This window comes from Triturus cristatus, chromosome 7 (genome assembly GCF_964204655.1).
Source record: "Triturus cristatus chromosome 7, aTriCri1.1, whole genome shotgun sequence".
In the NCBI taxonomy this organism is placed as follows: domain Eukaryota; kingdom Metazoa; phylum Chordata; class Amphibia; order Caudata; family Salamandridae; genus Triturus; species Triturus cristatus.
Window position 1 is genome coordinate 1718417407 of NC_140590.1, and position 25338 is coordinate 1718442744.

The 25338-nt window shown below is 46.2% G+C and overlaps 1 protein-coding gene across 3 annotated transcripts in view; it reads left to right on the forward strand.

Annotated features, from left to right (window-relative positions):
• The window catches only part of LOC146812879 (uncharacterized), a 98695-nt gene extending 76582 nt beyond the window's left edge, over positions 1-22113 (forward strand). For 2 of the 3 annotated variants that reach the window (XM_085614626.1, XM_085614627.1), the window contains 4 exons: positions 2625-2669; positions 3584-3619; positions 12186-12383; positions 21757-22113. In XM_085614626.1, the coding sequence (XP_085470752.1) occupies positions 2625-2669; positions 3584-3619; positions 12186-12383; positions 21757-22046 (569 nt within the window). In that variant the 3' untranslated portion in view covers positions 22047-22113. The remainder of the gene's footprint in view (positions 1-2624; positions 2670-3583; positions 3620-12185; positions 12384-21756) is intronic. The other variant, XM_085614628.1, reaches the window with a different exon arrangement.
• Positions 22114-25338: the final 3225 nt, after the last annotated feature.

A 25338-nucleotide genomic window follows, 5' to 3' on the forward strand; every position in this document is an offset into this window, starting at 1 on the left:
GGCACACACAGGCCACGCTACTAGGGACTAACAGGTAAACCTAATAAGCCAATCATGGATGTACCAATTCATATGTCATCTTTACAAAGGGAGCATTTGCGCTGTGGCACTGAATGGCAGCGGCACAGCGCCCAGAGCATCTATAACCAGCAAAAACCGAGGAGACACAGCGAAAAAAGGAAGGGAGACTCACGCCAATGGTGCCAGGTCTAACAGTTGTCTTAAACCTATCTACCATAAGAGTCGAATTGTACTGGTGCAAGGTGTCCACTTTAATTAGTGACCAGCATATACCAGGCCAACTTCTCACATGCCACTAAGCAACACAGATTTGAAGCTTTCTTTTCCAGTTACAATTTTGTGCTAAATTGAAAGTGATTGTCAATGGCAACCCATGGCTCTTCTGAACCCTGCCGACAGAAATCAATATATGAAAAAGAAAGTAGACAGAAGAGTGAAAGGGGTGGGCAGTGGGTGTTGCAGTGGGCGTTCCATCGCAATACTCATTCATTTTGATGCTGCCCCCTATGTACTGGTCTTAAGATGGCGAAAAGAGGAGAAATGCACTATTTATCCTCGTTTTTGCTTTTTCCATGTGTGCTGCCTTGTACAACACACATGGAAAAAGCAAAATGCCATTGTTTGTTTATGTACAGGAAGGTGTCCCTTCCAGCACATAAACAAAGTTTTTAAAAAATGCCATTTTGTGACTTTTATGTGTGCTGCATGAAGCAGTGCACATGAAAGTTACAAAATGGCATTTCTAGGACTGTTTATGTGCAGAAAGAGACAGCTTCCTACACATAAACAATCCTCCCCTGCACGCAGACACCATTGCACCTGCGTTGGCGCTAAGTTGCTAAACTTAGCGCCATCGCAGGGTGAAACACAAGGCTGCACCACATTCTTGTAAATATGGTGCAGCCTTGCGATTCCGAAGTGGAGGAGAGTGGGGTTAAGCCAGGATGGCTAACGACACGCTCTGCCACGTCCCTGTACATATCCCTCTCCGTTTGAGGCCCAGCACTGCTGGAAGCCAGGACACAAGTGGCACCATTGGAGGATGGTGACCAGTGATGGCCCTCTGACCACAGGACCTAAAACGCTGCCCACAAATCTTTTTAGTCCAGAAGGTAGAAAGGACAGTGATAATAATCTGGAATATCCTGTTCTTCCATGCAATATAAAAGAATTAACTGCTGGCGTGGTACATTTTGTATAACTTTCTTTGGCATTAAACCTCTGTACTTTGTGTATCAATGACATTTCCTTGTATAACTCATGGTTGAAATGCAAATTTAGCTACATAACAGCGTCAGGAAATATGTCACATAATCTGCTTTGATCACGTAATATGATTAAACACGTATTCTTTCCTCGTAATTTGCATTTTTTTTATGCCACATAATTTAGTCACACCTGCCACTTCATATGTTCCACCAAGCAGGGCCGGCTCTAGGGCGGTGCGATGGGTGCCACCGCACCGGGCGCTGACTTCGGGTGGGGGCACAATGTTCATCATTTTAAAAGCACCTGAAGTCACGTACATTGTCCCAGCAACTTTCAGGCGTCAATAAAAATGACAACTCCTTGATTCATGTTCTTCCTGGAGAGAGACGCTTTGTCAAGTGAAAGTTTTGACTCATCATAGCGCAGAGGGTTACTGTGCCTGCTGCAAAGAACGTGCCCCATTCACATCACAAAGTGCATATCATATAAACAAGTCAGTGGGTTACCGCTTTTGTCAGAGATCCTTTTGTTGCAGTTTATAAGTTAAAATCCTACTATAGAGCAGTGCGCTATTAACTGCCATCAAAGAGCTGCATGCAAACTGCAAGGGAAATATTACAGCTATATAGTTTTTGCCCAGTCTTTGGTGGTCCTAATATTGCAAAATGGGTTCATTTGGGTAGAAACCAATTTTTATGATTAAAGAAAACCCCTATCGATGGTTTTGAATTTTAAATTCTTAATTTGTGCTTTTCCAGTCCAAGGACCCTCAAACTATACTGCCTACGAGTATGGATGAAATGGGACTCCTGCTCCTTGTAGGCCTCTGTCTTAGGTAACATTTCCTATACACTGATTTTACACAGCGATGATCGTCTCTGTGCAATGCTTGTGTGATGTAAAGTGTTCTGACATCTTAAACTGGTATGAGTGGCGCTATAAAACTAAATGAATCAAAAAAAGACAGTGGTTATGGAGACTTGAGGGACACTGTCAATTGGTGGTAGTGAGGGGATCCGTGGCGGAGGTGGTCATTGGGGGGGGGGGGCGCCAACAAAGATTGTCGCACAGGGCGCCACCAGTACTAAAGCCGGCCATCATTTCAGTGACTCTGGTTATTGGGAATACGATGGCCCTGATTGTATCCTATTTTTTTTCTTCACGTGTATGGTTTAGATGTTATGAAATCAAAAAAGAATTTAAATAACAATGCGGACCTTCATCCTGGCCTCTGGCGCGAGGAGGCCAGTACCAGCAGGTGGAGACAGCGGGGCAGTAACAACACATGCATTAATGGACCATTAAACACCATCTGCCGCCCTGGCTGGACGTGCTCCATAATTCCACACCTGTCCTGCATATCATTCTGATGTAATAAACCTTTTATTTTACAGGGGCTGCGGAGCCACTCTACGCCGAGGATGAGGAGCTGTCATTATGTAAGTGTATCGCCGATATCCCTAGTGAATTGTGAAGCCTGAATCAAGTCACACCAGCAGGGGGCGGAAGAGGGACTGAAAAATATAATCAGCCCTGAAAACAAAAATCTAACTAGTCCCACACTGCAGGAAGTGGGCCTAGAATGTGAGGCATAGCTGGGTCATGGTAGCCCATCCTGCTCTGAAACAGGCCCCCAAGCCTGCAGAGTGCAAGGGAAATGCCAGTGACAGCGTGGCCAGCCTGGTCCTGGAGGAGAGAGTGGCTGGGCACATAGCAGGCCCAACTCGGGTTCCGGTGGCTTAGAACTGTTTGAGGTCCCTTCCAAGTCAACCCCTTTGTAGGTAAGAACTGGATGCGTGGAACAGGAAAGGAAGCCCTCCACCACACCCAAGGTAGCATTGAATGAGCACATGCGGCATGAAGAAGAATAACATTGTGGCTACATTATTTCACCCTCCCATCGAGTAAGGACACACATCTTGGGTGGCAGGTAATTATTTCATGATAAGACCCCTAGAACGTCCTCGGTTCATTTCATTCACCAGGCACAACATTGTGTCAGGGTGGTGTGAATTTGGAATTGTTTTAAAATACAGAAGAAAGTCAGGTGGTTAGTGTGGGGAGGAGAGAGTGGCTGTATTTGAACAAGGGTGGTGGAGGGCCTAGAAATGTAAAGCAGAGCAGAGTAACTCAGATAGAGCATCTCAGAGAAGGGGGTAACATCTTGTAAAATAAACTATGAATGAAGATGCAGAGTGAAGCGAGATGAGAGGTCTGTAGACCCTCGGCCGCAATGTATTCCTTTCAGACCCGGCTCACCTCGTTCCCGCGCTGGTGTTATGCTGCAGTTCTGTCATTTTAGCGCAGTGCTTTGTACAGTCAACTAAGTAACATCTTTTTTTTGTTTTCGCAGTTTTTCCTGGAGCGAATAACAAGTTGTGGCTACCGGGTAAGTGTCTCAACATTTGGAAACACCAGTTCTTAGAACAGGGTTATGAATCCCTTAGTCTTTCTGCGAGAGGAAGGGATATGGTGAAGGGGTTGTGTTGTGGGATAGAAGCAAGGGTTCGACCTAGCCTTTCCATTGAGTAAACTGTGTGATCCTGGCCAACCCCTTCATTTCTTTAGTGCTGCTTTCCTGTGGTAAAGGTGAGTAGACCACATGGAGTGAAGCTGCAGTCCTTAAGCTGCTCACATCAAGTGAGTCTAGCACTCGCTTGGAACAAGCACCGTCCACACTCACACAGGAGCTTGAGAAAATGCAGCACAAAACCCGCTTCCCCTTTTGCAGAACAGCAGGGAGGGCATGGGAAGCAACGCACATTGTGGGTCAAGACATGTTTTCTAGGAAGTTATCAAAACCCTGGAAAGAGCACAGTCAGTAGACACAACCCACAGCGGGACTATTGTACGTCAAGTAATCTTGCTCTGGCGCTCATAAGGGCTGCCCAGAGCGTAGCCAGTGCTTAATTTGTAATGTCCAGGAGCTGTTTCTTAGGGGTCAGCAGCTGGTGCTGTTGTATGCCGGGGTCGCCGAATTGTGAGGCTTCATTTCAACTCTTGCCTCCACAGCCGGTCGCTCCTCACCCCTGCTGCCTGCCGCTCCTGGACGCCTCCTGCTGCCACCGCTGCCTACCGCCTCCTGTCTGCTGCCTGCCTCCTGACGCCTAACGCTCGCTGCCTGCTGCCTACCTCCTGACGCCTTATGCTCGCTGCCTGCTGCCTACCTCCTGACGCCTAACGCTCGCTGACCTCACCTTCCGCTTCTCCTCCGCTGCCCTCGCTCCTGGTAGGTGCCGCCGCCGCCACCACCTCCTTTTCGCGCCATTTTCCGCCGCTGCCCCTGGTCCGCTCCTCCTTCCCGCCGACGCTGACCCCAGGCCCGCCTCCCCCTGCAGCCCATTGGTCCCCCCGCCTCCCGCCTCCCGGCTGACCCTCCCTCCCGTCTCCTTACTTATGAGGCCCCCAGAGCGACCGCGCAGCGGACGCGCCCAGCGGGAGCGCCTAATGTGCGCTGAAGGTGCGCCAAAGGTAAGCCCGTCCGCGCCTGGCCCGCGCCCAGCGTCAGACCCCCTGGCCCCCGCGTCCGCCACCCCCCCCGCAGAACCTACGCTGCCGCAACACTCATCGCACTCAACGCCGGCCGAACCCCCGGATGCTATCGAGCATCACCGCGACGCACCCATGGACCCTTCGTCTGCCGAGCCTGCAACTTCTCCTGCCTACGAACCCGCACCGCGCCCATCAAGACAGACATCAGCGACCACCTCAAGTGCATCCTGATCAACACCCGCTCCGTCCACCGACACGCCGTGGAACTCTGGAACCTCATCGACACCGCTGCTCCTGACGTCGCCTTCCTAACGGAAACCTGGATGAACGCCTCCTCAGCCCCCGACATCGCCATAGCCATCCCGGCGGGCTACAAGATCATCAGGAGGGATCGCGTCAACCAGACCGGAGGAGGGATCGCCATCGTACACAAAGACACCATTCGCATCTCGACTGACTCCATCGACGCATTCAACGCCGCCGAGTACCTGCACTTCCAGATCCACACCGACCCAAAGACCACCCTCAGAGGCACCCTCATCTACAGACCCCCGGGACCGCATACACAGTTCTGCGATGACATCACGGACTTCATCAGCCCACACGCCCTCCCCTCCACCGACTACATCCTCCTCGGGGACCTCAACTTCCACCTGGAGAACAACAACGACCGCAACACCACCGCCCTGCTGGACAACCTCGCTAACCTCGGACTGAAGCAACTGGTCAACACCCCCACGCACTACGCCGGCCACACGCTCGACCCGATCTTCTCGTCCAGCACACACATCTCCTTCAGCCACTCCACCGGACTTCACTGGACCGACCACAGCTGTGTCCACTTCAGCTTCAGGAAGAACACGACCCACCACCACCCGAAGCAGGTCCCCCACAGAAACTGGAGCAAGATCACGGCCGACCAGCTTACCTCCTCCCTCAGCCAGAACCCACCTGTCAGCACAACGGACCCCAACACAGCAGCCCGCAACTTCTTGCAGTGGCTGACCACCTGTGCCGACGACCTCGCCCCACTGAAGAACCCACCCACCAAGCCCAGAAGCAAGAAGGCCCCCTGGTTCACCGACGACCTCAAGGACTCCAAGAAGGCCTGCCGCACACTCGAGAAGGCCTGGCTCCTCGACAAGACCGCCGACAACATGACCGCCCTCAAAATCGCAACTCGCAGACATCACCAGCTCATCCGCATCACCAAGAAGAAATCCCTGAAGGAACGACTGGACAACAACGCCCATGACAGCAAGGAGCTCTTCAGCATCGTCAAGGAGTTCTCCAACCCCAGCACCGGAAGGAACAACATCGCCCCTTCACAGGACCTCTGCGACTCCCTCGCCTCGTACTTCCACCGCAAGATTGCCGATATCCACGAGAGTTTTGGGACTCCGCCCCCGCACCCATCGGTAGAACCTCCGCACACCACCGTCACTCTCCAGACTTGGACCAAGGTGACTCCCGAGGACACTGCCCGCATGATGAACACCATCCACTCCGGCTCTCCAACGGACCCGTGCCCCCACCAGGTCTTCAACAAAGCAGCCTCCACCATCGCACCCCACCTCAGAGACATCATCAACATCTCCTTCGACACAGCCACCTTCCCGGAGAGCTGGAAGCACGCCGAGCTCAGCGCACTGCTGAAGAAACCAACAGCGGACGCAACCGACCTCAAGAATTTCCGCCCAATCTCGCTCCTTCCTTTCCCTGCCAAAGTCGCCGAGAAGATCGTCAACAAGCAACTGTCCACCTTCCTCGAGACGAACGGATCCCTCGACCCATCGCAATCCGGCTTCAGAGCCAACCACAGCACTGAGACCGCCCTCATCGCAGCCATCGACGACATCCGGGCTCTACTCGACAACGGGGAAACTACGGCCCTCATCCTCCTGGACCTCTCCGCAGCATTTGACACTGTCTGCCACCGCACCCTAGTCCAACGCCTCAACAACACAGGTATCCAAGGGAAGGCCCTGAAATGGATCACCTCGTACCTCGCCGGCAGAACACAGAGAGTACGCCTCCCTCCATTCCGATCTGAGGCCACCGAAGTCATCTGCGGCGTCCCGCAAGGATCGTCACTCAGCCCCACCCTCTTCAACGTCTACATGAAACCCCTCGCGGCCATCGCACGCCAACACAACCTCAACATCATCTCCTACGCCGATGACACCCAGCTGATCCTCTCCCTCACCAGAGACCCTGCCAACACCAGGACTAACCTGCACGAAGGGATGAAAGACGTCGCCGAGTGGATGAACTTGAGCCGCCTGAAACTGAACACGGACAAGACAGAAGTCCTCATCCTTGGACCATCACCCTCCGCATGGGATGACTCCTGGTGGCCCCCAGCCCTAGGCACCGCACCAAAGCCATTCCCTATCGATGACCAGACAAGTCAACGCCGTCTCCTCATCCTGCTTCCACACCCTCCGCATGCTCCGCAAGATCTTCCGATGGATCCCGACCGAGACCAGGAAGACGGTCACCCAGGCCCTCGTCACCAGCAGACTAGACTACGGAAACACCCTCTACGCCGGAACAACAGCCAAGCTTCAGAAAAGACTTCAGCGCATCCAGAACGCCTCCGCCCAACTCATCCTAGACGTCCCCCGACGCAGCCACATCTCAAGCCACCTGAGAGACCTCCACTGGCTCCCTGTCAACAAGAGGATCACGTTCAGACTCCTCACCCACGCACACAAATCTCTCCACGACCTGGGCCCAAGATACCTCAACAACAGCCTCGCCTTCTACGCGCCCACTCGCCAGCTACGATCCGCGCGCCTCGCCCTCGCCACCGTCCCTCGCATCCAGAGAGCCACCTCCGGAGGAAGATCCTTCTCCTACCTGGCGGCTAAGACATGGAACTCTCTGCCCATCCACCTTCGGCTGACCCAGGACCACCTCGCCTTCAGGAAACAGCTCAAGACCTGGCTGTTCGAGCAGTAGCAGACCCCCTTCCCCAAGCGCCTTGAGACCCTTCCGGGTGAGTAGTGCGCAATATAAATGCCTTGATTGATTGATTGATCTTCCACCACACTATACTTCCTGTTTCATGACCTCACATTAGTAGATACTTTTTCATTCCTGCTTTCTCACATTGACACTTCGCCCATACTTTATTTTTTTCTCCATTCCCCTTTCTCCCTTTAGCTTCGGGTCAAAGGCAGATAACGAAAAATAAGGCTTGATCCCCAAAAATGAGTGCCAGTGGCACCGCCTGCAACCACCGGTACAAATGAAACACAGGTGGAGACTGGCATGTGATCGTCCAGCCGCTACCCATAGGCCTCCCAACAAAGGTTGGACGTCAGGCGCTGGTCCCTTCCCCTCTCTTTGGAGTTAGCGCACTAGTTGATGGCTTCAGGGTACAGCGGCTGCGTCTCAGAGCAGAGAATATCGCAACAACACTGAGCCCACATTACCAATTGGTAGCAAACATTGGCAGAACCAATATATGTGACTTTGCAAGCAGGCGTGTGTGTTTTTTTTGTTTCTACTTTTTATTGCAAGCATTTGCCACTGAATTATAAAGACAAAATGCTGTGGCTAGATGTTCCGGTCAAGTGACCATTGCATATAATTTTAATAGAACAGTACAGGTTATTCTGATTGGCGGGTGTATATGGAACAAGTATAGAAGTCGTTTTCAGTTCTAACGCACATCACAGGAAAATATGATTCGTTTTGGCGTGCATTAGGCTTTGAGTTACTGTAATATGAAAACATAGGTTAAACACACAAGGGTGACGGAACAACATAAACCGCAAAAACAACAGTTGATGGACAGAATGCAGAACAATGTCATACATTCACCCCAGTACAGAGATCTGGGCCTAAATCCATCGGTTTTTTGCTCACCATGCCGTTCCACTTTGGACCCAGCCATATGCAAATCAGTCTTGACCCTGTGCCTCATGGGAACAGTCCAGCCCGAACTGCCAGGTCAGGTCCTCCCTGGACTGGAACATAAACCAGCATTGGCCATGGCAAATAGGTCTGGCTTAGGAATGTACTGTAAAGCCAGACCAAAAAGATACATTTGCGTTCATGACTGCTTCCTCCCATCAGTGCTGCTGTCATAGAAAACCCCAGAAATTATCTAGTTATCTAAGACACTTTATTAGCATTACAATGGCATTTGTGTGCTCCTGGAAGTTCAAGTTCCAGCAGCTGGAAAAATAAACAAACTGATAATAGCTGTGAGGATGGCAATCACTTTGTTGGTGGAAGCACAGAACTTCTGCCCAATCAAAACATGTACTCCTGTCTCCCAACATATGGGTGGCCCCTCTCCTGGAGGTTCTCACATATTTGTATGGTGACAGCTACGCTGTCAAGCCATACCATAAAAAGATGAACAATGGACAGAAAAAAGGCACTGGCAATATTTAATATTGGTTGACCTCATTCTGCCACTGGAGTGCTCTTCTTTTTAGAGTGATGTGTACGTGATCTGACAGTATTCCATCACTTGCACAGCAAGACAGCCAATGGCTGAAGTGGGCTGATCCCTTGCTCCATGCTCTGGTGGCAGAAGCAACATGAGAGTGACAGCTGAATTTAACCAATGGCTGAAGTGGGCTGATCCCTTGCTCCATGCTGTGGTGGCAGAAGCAACATGAGAGTGACAGCTGAATTTAACCAATGGATGAAGTGGCGTGACCCAAAGCAACTCGTTTTTTATATCGAGTAAGACTGGCGAGAGAGAAGAAAAGGATGAGGAATGTATGGAGCTTTATGATCAGAACAAAGAGTCACAGAGAGACATGATCGATTGTTTCCCCATCACACCTTAGCTGACACTGAACGTCACTCATACAGCATTCACACATCACACCATGCCACCATACGTTCCACGAGACAGAACAGACAAACATACCTCCATCTGCAAAGGTCTGGGAATGTTTGGATGTAGTTTAATCCCTAAAAACATATAAAAATCATACGTTTTACTGTGCAGCGTACAATATCAGGGTCGAAGAGCGCCAACAAGGAGTGACGGTGACACCCAGGCACTAGCTGGGTCTGGGGCTAACTTCCTGTTAAGTTCATTTCTATTCCAAGAGCACCTTTGGAAAAACAAGGTCAGAACTGCTACTAATCTCAACTCTAATTCATCCACCAAAAATGATATCTCGTAAGCGGTTTTGAGCCGCTTTGATTACTTGCGATGTAGTGGAAACCAGCGCCCTGATAAAAGGGTTCAAGACTTGTGGATTCAAAGACGTTGACAGCTGCACATCATTCACACCTGTAAAAGAAAGCGGGAAAGGCTTGTATGCAGCAGCGGTTCCTCCTCTAAGGCGGAGGAGCGTCGCCCTACATCAAAATAAATGATGATTATAACACCATGTTATTATGATTTTATTTTACCCTAGTGGCTCTGTAGGTGCAGGGCGGGGCTGGGCTGCCCACAAAGCAGGGAAGGAATGGTAGGCACATGATGGTTTGGCCTGCCGTCTTGGGCCGCCCTAACAGGCATGCATGCTTTTCAAGAAACAGTCAGGAGCACATTGCATGTTCTCCACCAGCTGTAATGCACAGCCATGGTGGAGAACATGCACAGTCCCCCAGTCCCTATCTAAGCACCAAACCACAGCGTTCAAACCAATCACAACACTGCTCAGGGAGTCTGGGAGCCTGTGAGCTTCCTGTTTCGTGGCAAGAAGGATAGAGGAGAGGCGTCTACTGTAAGGTGAGTTTGATTTTCTTTTTTTAAACTCCCCTCCGTCACCCACCACTGCTGCCCGTAGCAGCGACTACTCCTTATATGCTGACTAAAGTTGTAAAGAGACACAGAAGAATAAAACAAAAGTTCACAGTTGCAAGTCTTAGTACGAAAATGATGGTCCACTTCTGCAAAGAGATCTTCTCTCGGAAGCATGAGGTGGATCTGGACAGGAGGTGTTCATTTCGTTCACTGGAGCGTGAGTCGGAGGAATAAGTCCATGAGGCAAGACAAAGATTGAGAGCAGAAGAGCCAAGTTGCATTCATAGATTTCACACTAACTACACTGGTCAGTCTAGGACCTCTGTGGAGAAGTGTGGCTCAATGATTATTGCGGCAGACCCTGATGCAGAGATCTAGCCCGGGACCAGGGTTCAATTCCCTGCCTCGGCGGGTCTTGGGCTCAAAATTCCACGGACCTGATAATTCTCGCCTTGGTACCTATTCCAATCATGGAGTCCCACTCTGCAACTCTGGGCAATAGCTTGCTTAATCTCCACAACAGCCCCCACAATGCTAAGGATGCCTGGCCTCCACCTTGGGGGTGCCCAGGAGTGGATGCCTCACAGGGAAAGCCAGGATGGGTTCCACAGTGGTATTTGTACAAGCGCCTTGAGACCCTTGCGGGTGAGTAGTGCGCTATACAAGTATCAAATTTACATTTACCTCTTATTTTTATCTCGCTGGAACCTGCTTCCCTCAACTTCAAAATCAGATAGCACTTCAGTTCATCAGGGGTGGGCACCAGGGTAGGTTGAGAAGTGTCTGCTCCATGCTAGATGATTAGAATAATCACACAGAACAAAGTTACTTACAGAGAACCTAAATGGAATTCATTTACATTATTTATAGTCGTACTCTCTGTGATGGATCCAGCCCTCCAGGACATACATCAGGCACTCCTAAACCTACAACCTACATTGTTCACTCTTGTTGAATGAATTGCCAGAAGGTAGGTCAGTGTCCTGCCGCTGCTTAATGTGTTAAAGATTAAGTGAAGCGGCCCAAACTATCTAATGTCAGGTTTGCTGAATACCAAGGCTGGTAGTCTTGATTGTGCCTCGTGCCTCGCTCATCCACCACAACACCTCACCGTCCCTTTATCGTACTCTTTAAGATTCTATTTTATCATTGCTTTCTATCTTTGTCACATGTTTTCCATCTTTCTCTTGCCTCTTCTTTCTCTCTTTTGCAGTTTTCTTTCACTCTCTCTTGCTCTGGTTCAAAGTTCGATGAGGAAAAATAGGGGCCGATCCCCAAAAAGGAGTGCTGGTGGGCCCCACCTGCAACCACCATCTCAAATTCAGTACTGTACTGTGTCCTGCTAAGAAACATCCTTTGGACAAGTCAGGACCATAGCCCCAAAAACATACATTTGCCCCAAGTCTCGTTGCAAGGGGAAGAAAAACCTTATGCATGGATTCTCTTCTTCTCACAACACATTCAGAAACAGCAGGGGATGTGTAGAAGCACCATAACAGGAAATGAGACTGCCCAAAAGGGAGACTCCATCTTAGTTTTCTTGTAAAACACTCATGTTCATCATTGGGGTGTTTGTATGTATGGTTTTGATTGATTTAGGGATAAGCAAAGCTTGCCCAGCGAATTTGACATGCTAATAGCTCTCCTAATATCATTGCCGACCAATCAGATTCCTGTCAGCGCCCCTAGTTCACACTCTCTTCCCCTCAAGTGACTCCCATCTTCTCTCTTGTAGGTTTACAAGAACCAGTGACCCATCATCATGAGTGGAAGGACAAGCGGGGAGAGTGTATAGAGGACGAGCCATGCCCCGTTGGCTGTGAGGATGGAATGGCTTGCCTGCACAAGAACTGCAGCAATCATTCTGAATGTGAGGGGGCTCTGAAGTGCTGCAGGACCCTCTGCGGAAAGAGGTGCATGCTTCCTGAGTTCAGTAAGTGCCATTCACTTGTTTGGCCTTGCCGTGCGAGCTGTTCACACAGGATGCAAAAAGAACGGACTGGTTCCAATTGCGTTGGCTAGAAGCATCACACACCAATTGAGAAGATTCTTGAAGAAACCTCTGATTTCAAATGACTCTTTCAGTCGACTACGCACACCAATTTTAGGCAAATCCTCATTTTAGAATATCGCAGAAAGGTACCCCCTATGGATACTTCTAGGTCCAAGAGTCAGGGGGAGAGGGAAACAAAATCACATATATAAATACTCTTGTCAGACCTATTTCACTTTACTAGTGGCCTATGGAAAGCTCAACAATAAGGCTATTCCACAATGACCAGTCTTTCCATACAAAGTTATAGAAAAGATAATACATTTTATGAATACATTTTCATCATTTTATAATTTTTAAGACTTTATCTTTTTGTAGACTTTCAATTTATACAGATATAAACATCTATATTCAGAGATCCCAATGTGCAAAGGTACAAACAGGGTAATCATAAACATTTAATTTTTAACACGTGCAAGAAGTATTATTTACAAACAAAATACATGGAAAGACATATGTGTACATTCAATTGATTCATACCCATACCCCCAGTGGAATCAAATGCTACCTCAAATCAGCCAATCTCACCAAACACACCACATTCTCACAAACGAAACAATCACACACAAAGGAAATGGGTGGGAAAAAGAGCCTCTGTTCAATTATATGATATACACCAATGACAATCAAGCGGACGGAATAAATCACAGTGTACTCCACTTTGATGTTATCTTTGATGGATTTCCCATGATCTGGTCTAACCAATGACCAGATCATGGTAAATCCCTGATGCCTTTGTACCCCACCTTTGACCCGCCCCAGTAACCTCCCCTAGGAGCCCCTCCCATCTATGTCCTTCCGGACATGCGCGAATCCCCCGTGGGAAGACTGGTCTGCGACCCTTGCTTCCCCCGTGGGCCGTCAATGCTTGTTGTTGGAATCCCGCATCGGAGCCATCCACAGCCCAGCCCACTAAGCCTGCGTGTGTGGAGGGGAGGGCGAAGAGTTAGACAAAGAGCTCCAATTAATTAACAAAAAAAAGTGCTCACGATATACAAGCGGAAAGTCAGGAAGCAATAAAAATGTTTTATGAAGGGAAACACACAAACGTGTGTGAACATAAGCCTGTAGCAGACCCAAAAACAAGCATTTACAATGCAATAGGTGTCGCATTTACGCAAGACCTATTGCATTGTAAATGGTAGGCATCACGACAACGGGAGGGAGGGAGGGCAGGAGGGGGGAGTTTGAGAAGGCACAGACAACGGGAGGGCGGGCGGGGGAAGAATGCACGGGCAACAGGCGAGAGGGCGGGGGTTAAAAAAGGCACCAAAGCATGTCGTGCCTGAGCAGGAGACCCTCATTCTAGAAAACAGTGCTCACAGTGTAAAATATCTAGTACGGTGTAACAACCGAAGTAAAGGGGCCAGTAGCCATGGGAGAATACAAATGACGACATGGCCATACTAAGGAGGGACTAACAAGCCTCATAATGAATCAGAAGACAGCATTTACAAATGACAAACACACAAGCCAATGAAAAATAAGTGCGGGGGAGTGGGCAAAGTTTCTCTCCGTACTCAACTACCACAGATCTTCGCAGAGCAGCGCTTGCGTGCTGGCTCACGCTCGACCTAATAACATGTTGTTCAGTCCCCACAAGCCCAGCAAAGTGCACTTGCTCCGGCTACAATCTTGCTGTGTGCTTGTAAAACCTATAGACTTATTCCCAGCCTGAATCGGCCCCTGCGGTTTTCCACCCTTGTATGCGTTCCCATTTCTGACTGTTCGGAATTCGGAAACGTTTTCCAGGTTCCATTTCAAAACCTGTACTAGTCATAGCTTGACTGGAGCAATGAATCTGCTTACTTTTTTCTTTTTTTCCTTTCTGGGAAACCCCATTTCATAGGCTCCCCAATTTTTAGGGAGTGTTCTCTAGCACTTTCCACCCTGGAAAGTCGTTTACTCCTGCTATTGATAGAAGTAAACCATCGCCCATTTCTAAAGTGGTGAGAGCTCATAAGGTGGTGACAGTTCATATGCACTGTGTAAGTTTAGGAGCATTCATGCCCTTCCAGTGCATTCTGGACTCAGATCACCTTCTCCTCACCAGCAGGAGCAGTTTTAAACACACATGGAAACTTCTGTCTGAGTAAATCCTCTCAAAGTGTGACACTGAGGTCTGGTAATTGCACATGTGGCTCTAAACTCATCAAAAAAGGTTAATTGTGCATCCCAGTTAATATTACATGTCAAATAGCTTGTGAATGAGACCGAGGGTTTACCACTAGATCCTTGAAGGGCTGAATAGATTTTTTAAAAGAGGTGAATGTAAAATACTTTTTCATTTCCCTTTAACCACCGCTTGTCTCAAACTGCAGCCCAGCTCTTTAGCCTGCTTGGAGCTGTATGCTTAGTTGCCAAGGTTTCAGGTTGCTTATGTGACATTTTCATAATTTCATAGTAATTATGAGTGACATTCAATGTGAGTGACACTTTCTCGCAAGCAAAATCAAGCAATGAAGACAAGGGAAACATAAATATCAGAAATTACACCCATTTGAGAAACGAGAAACACTAAGAGGATCTTAAAACTGCTGCAAAGCACCAGAAATGGAAGGGTACTGTGAGACCCAACTGTACCAAGCAGGAGGATGTGAGAGGCCATACTGCCTGCAAATGAGCCTCTTGTTCCAAAATGCAATGTACTGTGCACTCACCTCTGGCAGCACAGGACAGCAAACTCACTGCCAGCGCACTTTAGTACTATACTCAGCCGCGACCGGTGCAGGTAAGCGCCGTGGGGCAGGGGTGAGATGGGGCAGGAGGGGGGAAGTGACAAATAACAGAACAGGGAAAGCAAAATTAATTAATAAATAAAACCGCTTACCTTGCGCTCAGCGCATTGGTGAGTCAGCAAAGTGGCGAGAGATGGTAAGTGGTTTTATTTATTTATGTTATTTTTCATATACCATCTTTTGTCACTTCCCCCTGCTCCGCCCCAAGGCTTACCTGCACGGGCCGCCACTGGCTATACTATACTACTATAGTACTGCACGCCCAGGGGAGGTCCGAGGGCGCTTCAAGATGGGCGACCAATGCATTTTAGTGCAGTGGTGTGGACACCTGCACACTCTAACCCCTGATGCGTGGTACTTGGCAGGGCAGAGAAGGGAACTTAAATGCCTCAAAGATAAGACTCCAATCCCGTATTTAGCAGCAAGTGGTAAACAAATGGATAATGTCAGCGTCTTCATGACCACAGCAAAAGCTGACCTATTGCCCCATTAATTAAATTTTTTGGCGTGCAATAAATATCTTGTATCACTTTAAAGTGTTGAATTTTAAGGTAAGAAGTGTTAGTAAATACATATCCACATAGCAGCCGCGACTGCTGCAGGTTAGAGCTGTGGGGCCGGCTAGGGGGGATTTCAAGAGACGAACATGAGGGAAAATTAATTTTTTATTTCATTTTCCATTGTGGTCGTCTCCCGAAATGCCCCTCCCCCCCCCCCAAGCCAGCCTCACCGCTCTTACCTGCACCGGCCTCGGCTGCCACATAGTATACTTGTTTGACAATTACAATGAACAGTAATGGTGCAGCTTTATACGTCCCTTGCTGTGCTCTGTGCTGTGTGCATGAGATGCATGGCCGGGGGTAAGGGTCACAGCAGGACACAGCGTCCACCAAGAACTGGGTGGGGTGCTGACTACCTGGTCTCAGAGTATCATGAGACCAATAAATCTGTGGAACACCAACAGCCATTGCAACATCTGTAATTGCTTATAGCCACATATTGTGGACTCGATTGGGGACAGTCTAGCCACCTTGGCAAGGACTAAGGACTTGTGCACAGAGGCACTGAAATTACTTTCATATTTCACCATACTAATTCACCACTAATCCTTTATGGGTTTCCGGAGTAGCGTGCTACTGCCCCCCAAAAATAAAAAAGGCGCGTCAACGCCCGATCAAGGGTAACAAGCGCTGTATAAATACAAACCTTTTTTCCTCTTCTATCCCTCCGCTATCCTTCCGAATCCAAATAACTGACTAACCAGGGCCGGACTGGCCATAGCAGGCACCGGGCAATCCCCCGGTGGGCCGCACGGGTGGGGGCTGTTTTTGGGTCCCTGGGGGCCATTTTTGCAGCATAGCTGCAAAATCGGCCACGTAACAAAATCGGCCGTAAACCGGCCCTAGCAAAGAGCTCGGCAGCACCCCCAACCCCCGGGGTGGCCGGCCGAGCACTTTTCCAGGGCCGGTTTTGGTTCCCAGTCCGGCCCTGTGACTAACCTCGCCACCACTTTAATTACTTTCATTTTTCACTATACTAGTTCAACCCTAATCCGTTATAGGTCCCGGAGTAGCGTGCTCCTCACCGAAAAAGCAATTTGACGCCTCGTCAGGGATAGTAAGCGCTATAGAAATGCTATTACAATACAATAGGTGCATACAGTAAATATGATACTGTGTGGTCTACTGCTGCTACTAGTGGGGCAATTAAGTCCTTCAGAGCAGTTATGTGGGGCTGCAGCACTCCACATGGCCAGAGCAACAAGAAAGCATTCCGAGCTCTGAGAATGTTCAAGATGTGGTCTATGATGAGGAGCTGCTGCCAGCTGTCCAGGACTGCCTCTTAGTGGCGGCAACCAGCAACCACTGCCACAAATTAACTACTGCCAATGATGCAGAATAAAGGTTACTTAAGTGTAATCCTTGTTCTCAATTATTTAAAATGGCTGCTGAATACACAAAGGACTCTTCGTCTTCTCAGGTGTGGTCAAAATAAATAAATAGTAACATAGCTTGGATCAAAGCGGCGTGTCTTTGGCTAGCAGGCGGCAGAGGCACAAAATATTTAAATATTTTGTATGAATCACACAAAATGCATTACTTTTTGCCCACTTGGCGCCGCCCTTGCCAGTCAGAGACTACAGGAATCCCACCCCTTTTACTCATCAATTTAGAATTAGCCCGTCAGTAAGATCCAGCAGCTACACATGTCTCAGAGAGGCCGTCGGGGTTTAGAGAGGGAGCACAATCCGTTTTTGCTCACGGGAAAGATACAAGGTATCCCCGTGTTCAGCCTCACCATTACAACGAGTCGTTGTAAGGCCCGCCGGCAGGGTAAATTGCTTTTTTTTTATAGACAGCTGCGATCTAGACTGTTTACTCTATTTACCGACCTGACTCAATCCGGAAATACTGGAGGTGAAGGAGATACCCATTTCACTCAGAGTTCCCTTCTTGCCAATACTATTAGGACCAATAACAGTTGTTCATGCTATTTGAAAGGTGTATATTGTGATCCCTCTTCTGGCAGGATCCCATAAATAGCCAAAGCAAGGCTCACCTCGATTTCTTTTCCCAACATTTCTGAGATAGCCTTACCAACATCTTGCCAGAAGACCTGGATCTGAGGACACTGCCAGAACATATGCACATCATCAGCATTCCTTGTAGAACACTTAGAGCAAGCTTTAGTCCCTTCTCCTCCCAGTTTTTATAATATTTTAGGGGTCTAATACGCTCTGTGAATCGTAAACATATGATTTCTTCTGAGAGGTGCAGCTTTAACAACCGACCATAAAGTGGGCATCGATACTTGCCATAGGTATCTTACATCTATCATCGGCATGTCTCTCTCTCTCAGGACTCCTCCGGAGGTGCTGACACCAAATCTTCTCCCTTTACCAGCACCCAGTACCACTTGGAAACTTCTTTGCTTTGATGAATGGGCCCCTACGTTTTATTTTCCACTCTTCGTTTCCTTCCCTGTCTTTACCTGAGCCGCATCCCCACCCGATTATTGATAAAACTTAAACTTAGATAAACTTTGGTTCATGAAAGTAGTTTAGGTCTCCCCGGAAAAAATTGTGTTATTGTGCAGTAATTGCCTCCATTTATTTATTCCTGCTTCCATCAATGGGACAGCAAGTTTATCCTGCAGGAAATTTGGAGTCTCTGGGGAATTCCAAATAGGTGCACCGTTACTGTAAGAGGGCATCTTCAAAATCCTTCTGATCTGGTATCAAATAAATAGCAACATAGCTTGGATTAATGCCGTGTGTCCTTGGCTAGCAGGCAGCAGAGGCACAACATATTTAAATACTGTGTGTGAATAACACATATTGCATTACTTTATGCCCACTCGTCGCCGCCCTTGCCAGTCAGAGACTAGAGGAATCCCACCCCTTTTACTCCCCAACTCAGAATTAGCCCATCAGTAAGATCCAGCAGCTACACATATCTCAGAGAGGCCGTCGGGGTTTAGAGAGGGAGCACAATCTCTTTTTGCTCAAGGGAAAGATATAATGTATTCCTGTGTTCAGTTTGACCATAACAACAAGTCTTAAAGTTAAGTATTAGTGGAATGTTTACGTACAAGTGTTCTGTAGCATTTCATGACTTAGGGCTTGAGGGGTCCATGTACAGGCAGTTACTCACTGGTTGGAGAGGGAGCATTAAGTCTTGGTCATCTCTGAAAATAAAAAACATATATTCGTACTTATGCCTTGTCTGCGATGTTTGAAGTTCACTTCTTTTAGCTAGATTGGCACATGTGATTGTGTAAACTGCAGTCACTCACAGTGCATGAGTGCTAAAGGCAGAAGTGGGCTGAGCCCTTCCCCATGCTATATTTTGTGGGGGAATCAGACGGGAAGCATGAGGTGGGGCTATTGCCAACAACACATACAGCATACAGAATAAGGAAAGGGATGATTTTATAAAGGAGATGGCCTGTTTTCCTCACAAATACACCATCTAACATCTGTGGACTGCTGTTGCATCAACAATAAACATAACATGTCTATTTGCAAAGCGCACGTTCAACCAAGCGTATCTTAGCACTGAATAACAGATGTTTCTTGTTACCCAACTCAATGGTACTCATTTTATTGATTAAGGGCTGATTTGAACCTGTGACCATGAGGCCGAACACAGGCCCCTGCAGTGGAGGCATTAGTCCACTGAACCACAGGCCCGCATCAACAGTGTGAGGAGCACTAGTAGATTACCACATGTGTCTGGGCAACTTCAAGTTTTCCAAAATCTCCAGGGAAGTAATTATTGAGCCTCAAACTTTGAACCCAATATTTCTGAACCCCAAGATGTTAGAGGAGCTATGAGGACTGCAAGCAGCTGTTGTACCTGGCCTCCCTCACCCTCATACTTCAGTTTGGGGCACAGAAAAAGCTCCCCTCAATTGAAGGGATATCTGTAATCCCGGTGGACCCCAACCCCTGACCACGCCTACAAACAAGGTATTGTATATACCATTATACTAATATGAAGGATCCTGGGGGTGTGGGGTAGGGTTGGAGGGAATGAGGTGTTGTGCCGACCTGCCGTTCTAGTTCAAAGTGGAGTTTGTTGAAGGCCCTAAACAATATTCCATGCATTGCCAATAGCAAAATATGTAGAGACTACTTTGCTGTTGATGTCTAACATGGCTAGGAGGCAATTCTTTTTTACTTCATTCATAGGCCCTTTCTTATATACAAACATTAATGCACTTCCTGTCCAAGCTGGATTACTTCCATGCCATAGCAGAAGATCAAAAGAATTATTCAACTGCCAGGACCTAAATAGGAAGTTGGATGTAAGTATTGACACAGAGAGGCTGTGAGGCTTGGAGCCTGGGAATTGCTGAGGAGGACAACCAACATTTGGATCTCTGAGAGTGAGATGATAAACTCTCTCAGCCAAGAACCATATTCACAGTTGGGTGTATACAGACACCGTAGAGATCATTGATCAGGCCATGCCAGTCATGTTCAACTACAGCAAGAACAGGGCTGATGAGTCTCAGAAACCACCATCCCAAAAGGTTTAGTGTCACTGCTGTTACATTTAGCAAATAGGGATGCCCAGATGTGTTCCTTATAAGCTATTTGCTATTTTTGTGTGCTATACAGTAGCTCTGTTCATCTTTCTAGTAGTTATTAGAGCATTTTTGCAGAATGTCAAATTAGTGGATTTATTTAGAGAATGAAAAACTGAGGTGGCTTTCAAACTTATGAATAATAACAGATCTGATTACCAAACCAACCATAATCGCCGGCATAATCTATGGAAGCACTGGAGCTGGTTGATCCAATGGAAATCTACCATTTGGAGACCAGAGTTTCAACCTCACTAACTCAGTACAAAGCCATTTAACCCTAGAGTTGCCTCTAGATTGAGGATGGATGGGGAATGCGGGATGCCCCATATTTTGTTGCAGAAGTCAAAATCTGCATCATTGTCTTCAGCGCCAGAAACAATTAAGATATCTGTAAGAAGAATAGGAAGGGGACATGTTTTTCAAGCAATTATTATTGATGAAGAAGGGTCATGCATACCTTTAACCGGAGTAGCGTATACATTAACTCAAACAAAAGGCACAATATTGCACCTGACTGGAAGTCCACAAAGGTAACCAGAAAATTATTGTGATCATGAGCTAATACAATCCCTGAACACCCACTAATTAATTTTACCATTGAAAAAAATCTACCTTTAGGATGTTGAAGAGGTAAAGGCACAGTTCAGACCTCAAAGAAAATAAAACCATCAAACAATAATCAGACATGCAAAATCACAAGTCTTAAGACGAACATAAACCTTACTGTTAGCCATCGTTTGCATATACCTGCTACATTCCAGGAACACATACTTTATTTGGAGGAAAGCAAGAAATGCCATTCTTATTTCATGATCCATCATGAATATTGTAGTAAAATCCATTAGATCCAATTTTCAGTAAATTAAATTGTCATTCTTACAGTAATCATTCAAGCCAAATGCCATTTTATTCTGGCTAGTTGGTGAAAACGCTAGCTCAGATTTTTCCATTCAACAGTGCACAATTGCTCCATGACAGATGAAATGGGTATATTCCAACCCATGATCTACCTCAGAATTGTCTGGCTCACTGCATTGGAGAGGAATAAAATCTCAATAGAGACCTGCTTTATCAGGTGACATTGGGCCCAAGTGGCAAATAGTTTGCTGTGACATACTCTTGTAATCATGCATGACATAGTCCTGCATGCCAGGAGTAAGTAAAGAGTACTCATGGAATTCAAGAGTAAGGGAGGAGTGCTAGATGAAAAAGTCATAGCTACTCACAGCAAACTATTTGTGAATCAGGTCCCATGTGTGTTTTAGTCAAGCCTGTACTTACAGCTGACTTTGAAGCAGTGGAGCCCAAGTAGGAAACATATAAATGTGTGGGTTGACAACATGTTCGTGAACATTTTAAGGCTTCATATCTTTTATCAGTCTGCAGTTGCTAACTTCTTCCTCTGTGTTTCTCTCTGATAGAGCTACCCTGCAAATCTGATCGCAATTGTCCAGAGAGCACAAGCTGCTGCTTTGATGGTTCATGCGACAGCGACTGCCCGATTCGGCCTTCTACCAGCATCATTCAGCAACGCAGTACCACTCTGCCCACTTTGGATGGAAGCGGTGACGCTCCAAGTAGTGTGTTTTCCGTGACACACAACCGAAATGGCCCCCAATCAACTACAGAAGAGAGCAACCAGCCCCATCCACCCACAGAAGAGAGCAGCAACGCACATACCACCATGGAAAATGACAACTATCTCAAGTAGTACTCCAGGGTGATTATTTGAGGCACAAAGAAAATAGAGGCCTATACAGCACACCGTTTGTCTTATTCAAGTCCTAATTGCGTATGTTCGACCCTCGGGTATAAATAAACCCAATTTCATTAATGTCCCGGTACTGCTTCAAAACATCTCCTTATGATCAAACAACCAGTCCTATTGTGTACTAATGTAGCTGTATTGATATCCACTTGGCGGTAGTAGTACTCTCGTCGTGGATCGTGGGGCCTTACGGATCGGTTGGAGACCTCGCTGATTAGAAGCTCTGGCTCACAACGTATCAGGGTTGTGTCACAGGAGCTTGAACAAGAGTGTTACTTTGAGGCTTATTTACACAAGAGTACTACTACCGCCAAGTGGATATTAATACAGCTACATTAGTACACAATAGGACTGGTTGTTTGATCATAAGGAGATGTTTTGAAGGACTACCGGGACATTAATGTGGATCCCACGCTAATTAGATACCTATGGATGCTTTGCTGCCCGGTTATTATTATCTTATGGCCATACGATTCCAGACATTTAAATTGGAGGCAGACTGAAATTTCGATTATCAGGATTTTGTTCGTCGTAGGTGGGGCATTTGGAATTGAGGTGTGTGTACCACAATATTTTGAGCGGACGTGCATTTAAATATTGTAACGCACGTATAGAAAAGGCGCGATTCTGATTTTGGATTGCTGTTTTCGATTTTTACGCCTTGAAAAAGTCTGTGTAAAGACGAAACACGTGTCGGCTAATCATGTGCTGGGAATTTTAAGATTTATATTTTGAGAATAAAGACTGCCAATCGACATGGATTGACCTCTCTGGATTCCTGTTTCTGATCAATACCTTTGTGCTTTTCTTGCTTTGAAATTGGGTTTATTTATACCCGAAGGTCGAACATACGCAATTAGGACTTGAATAAGACAAACGGTGTGCTGTATAGGCCTCTATTTTCTGGGTGTTTCTTGGGGCCGACTTTGCACCCACTCTTATAACCATAGACGAATATCTTTACAGAAGCAACTTGTTTTCACGCCAAATTGAATGCTTACTTATTTCTTGTATATAGTGGATGTGCGGGCATTTCCCTGTAAAGGAACACTACTATCTGTTGTTTATGTCTAATGATTATTTGAGGCAAACAATGTAAGTAAAACATAATTAAGAAGAGGTTCAAAGATGTTTCTACATCTTAGCCACTTTTCTCTCTAATCAATATGGAAATATAATAGCAAGAGGAAAACTATCTGTAAGTAACTGAAAAAGATTACCTCCATTATAGAGTGTGGTATCCTTTAAAACACAATTTAAAATATTGTTCAAAACCATATTAAAGCATTTAACCAGGACATTGGGTTGCAGATCATATCAAGATAATGTAATATGTTGTGCTGTAGCAAACACTCATTCAAGTGACTGTAAAACATTTGGACACCACTGTCTGCTACTAGAATTTGTAGACGTATTCCCTAAAAGATGTCTTATTACAGAAATCAAGGAGCAAACAAGAAATCAAATTTGAGCGATAAAGTAAATTGAATTCGAAATATTTACCTAATTCCAACCTCAACCTTTGATCTTCACCTAATTGTAACACCATCTTTACCCAAACTATTGCTATTAACCCTTACTCCGATACAGACCCTAAAAACAAGCTTGTGTCTAATTGTTAATGTGACCCTAACCATTAATCAGCTATGACTGTAATTCTTATTTTCACCTAAACATTAACTTGTGTTGTTCCTGATCCTAAACAAATCTCTTACCCTGGAGTACTACCAGAAAATTGAGTTTTTTCACATTGATCTTCACATACATTCACTCTAAAATATTAATTACTACTATGAACAAAAGTTCAAGGTATGGAGCTGTGGAGTTAAGAATAGTAAATCTATATTCAGCTATGTTTATGTTTACCTACCTTGATCCAGATATCTTGTAGATACTTATCGTCAAGATGCGTAGATGGGGAGTTAAGAAAAGTGAAACTATATTCACCAATGTTTACTCCTTTGAACTACATATCTTGAAGCTGTAAATCTTCAAGGTACGTAGACATGGAGTTTAGACTAAAAACTCTACACTTAATTATGAATGATATAGTAGGAGTCTACAGGCAATATTTTCTAGGTCAAAATTTGGCACTACAATATCTAGACATGTAACGTTCACTCTGTACTAACCTAATACCTTAACTCGGCCCTGACCTGTATCTAATCTCTAAACCTAACTTTCATCTTGATTTGACCTTTCGTTTTATTATCTTGTTTCATTAAAATGTACCTCTCCAATTGTGTTTCTTCATGAATTGTTATTTCATGCAATGCTTTCATTGAAGTCTGTTTCCTCTGAAATGTAATGGGATGGAATGGTAATTTCTTTGTAGTGATCAGTTACAACTGCCCATGTAAGAGGTAGTTGCTGTAGGCAGTTTTTAAACAACTGGTAGGATACCTAAGTGATTGAGGCCCTGGCTGCAATTGTCTGCATTGCAACCTTCAGATCCCAGATTTTAATCCAGACAAGGATGTCTTAGCTGCTCCACTTTCTGAGATTTTATTAGAAATGGACCACTGGGCAGAACAATAGTAATACCTGATTTTATTTGATGCCATGGACTGGTATGTATAGAGGGAACTCATCCCCAATAAACAGCAGGTACACTTTGGAAGTAGGATGAGTATGTTATTTTAGCTATACATATTTGCCTACAGAGGACAATTCTGTAGGGCTAAAACAGGTGTGGGATGACTGTATTTTCTCTCCAACTTCAAAATAAAAGCCACAATTTTGTAGCATTTTGGTGTAAATAGTTAGGCAGATATTCCAAGTATCTGCATTTACATTAATCCGTTGCGATGAAAAGAGGACAAGCATGTAAAATACAGTACAATAAAGCGATGGTCGTGGTAGCAATTTCTTACGAACAAACAAATAGAAAAGCGCAATCAACACTTTTTAGTTGCTTGATGCCTTAGTCAAATTTAATAGTATTTTCAAAGGCATTCAAATTCAAAGCATTTCAGTAGTGGCAACACAGTTGCTCCAATATATTACGATGCATAATATTTACAGTGCTCTTGGTGGTTTAGAAAGGAGGGAAGAGAAGTGGGTAGAAGGTTGTGAACATGTGAGTGAAGGACAAGGAAAAGGTATTGTGACATACATACATCATGTGTACATAGTATAGGACCTTTCTGGCCTAACACAGGTCAATTGTTCCAGAATAGATACATAACTCTAATGAATATGTTTATTGTACAAATTTGTCTTTAGAGTTTGTGTT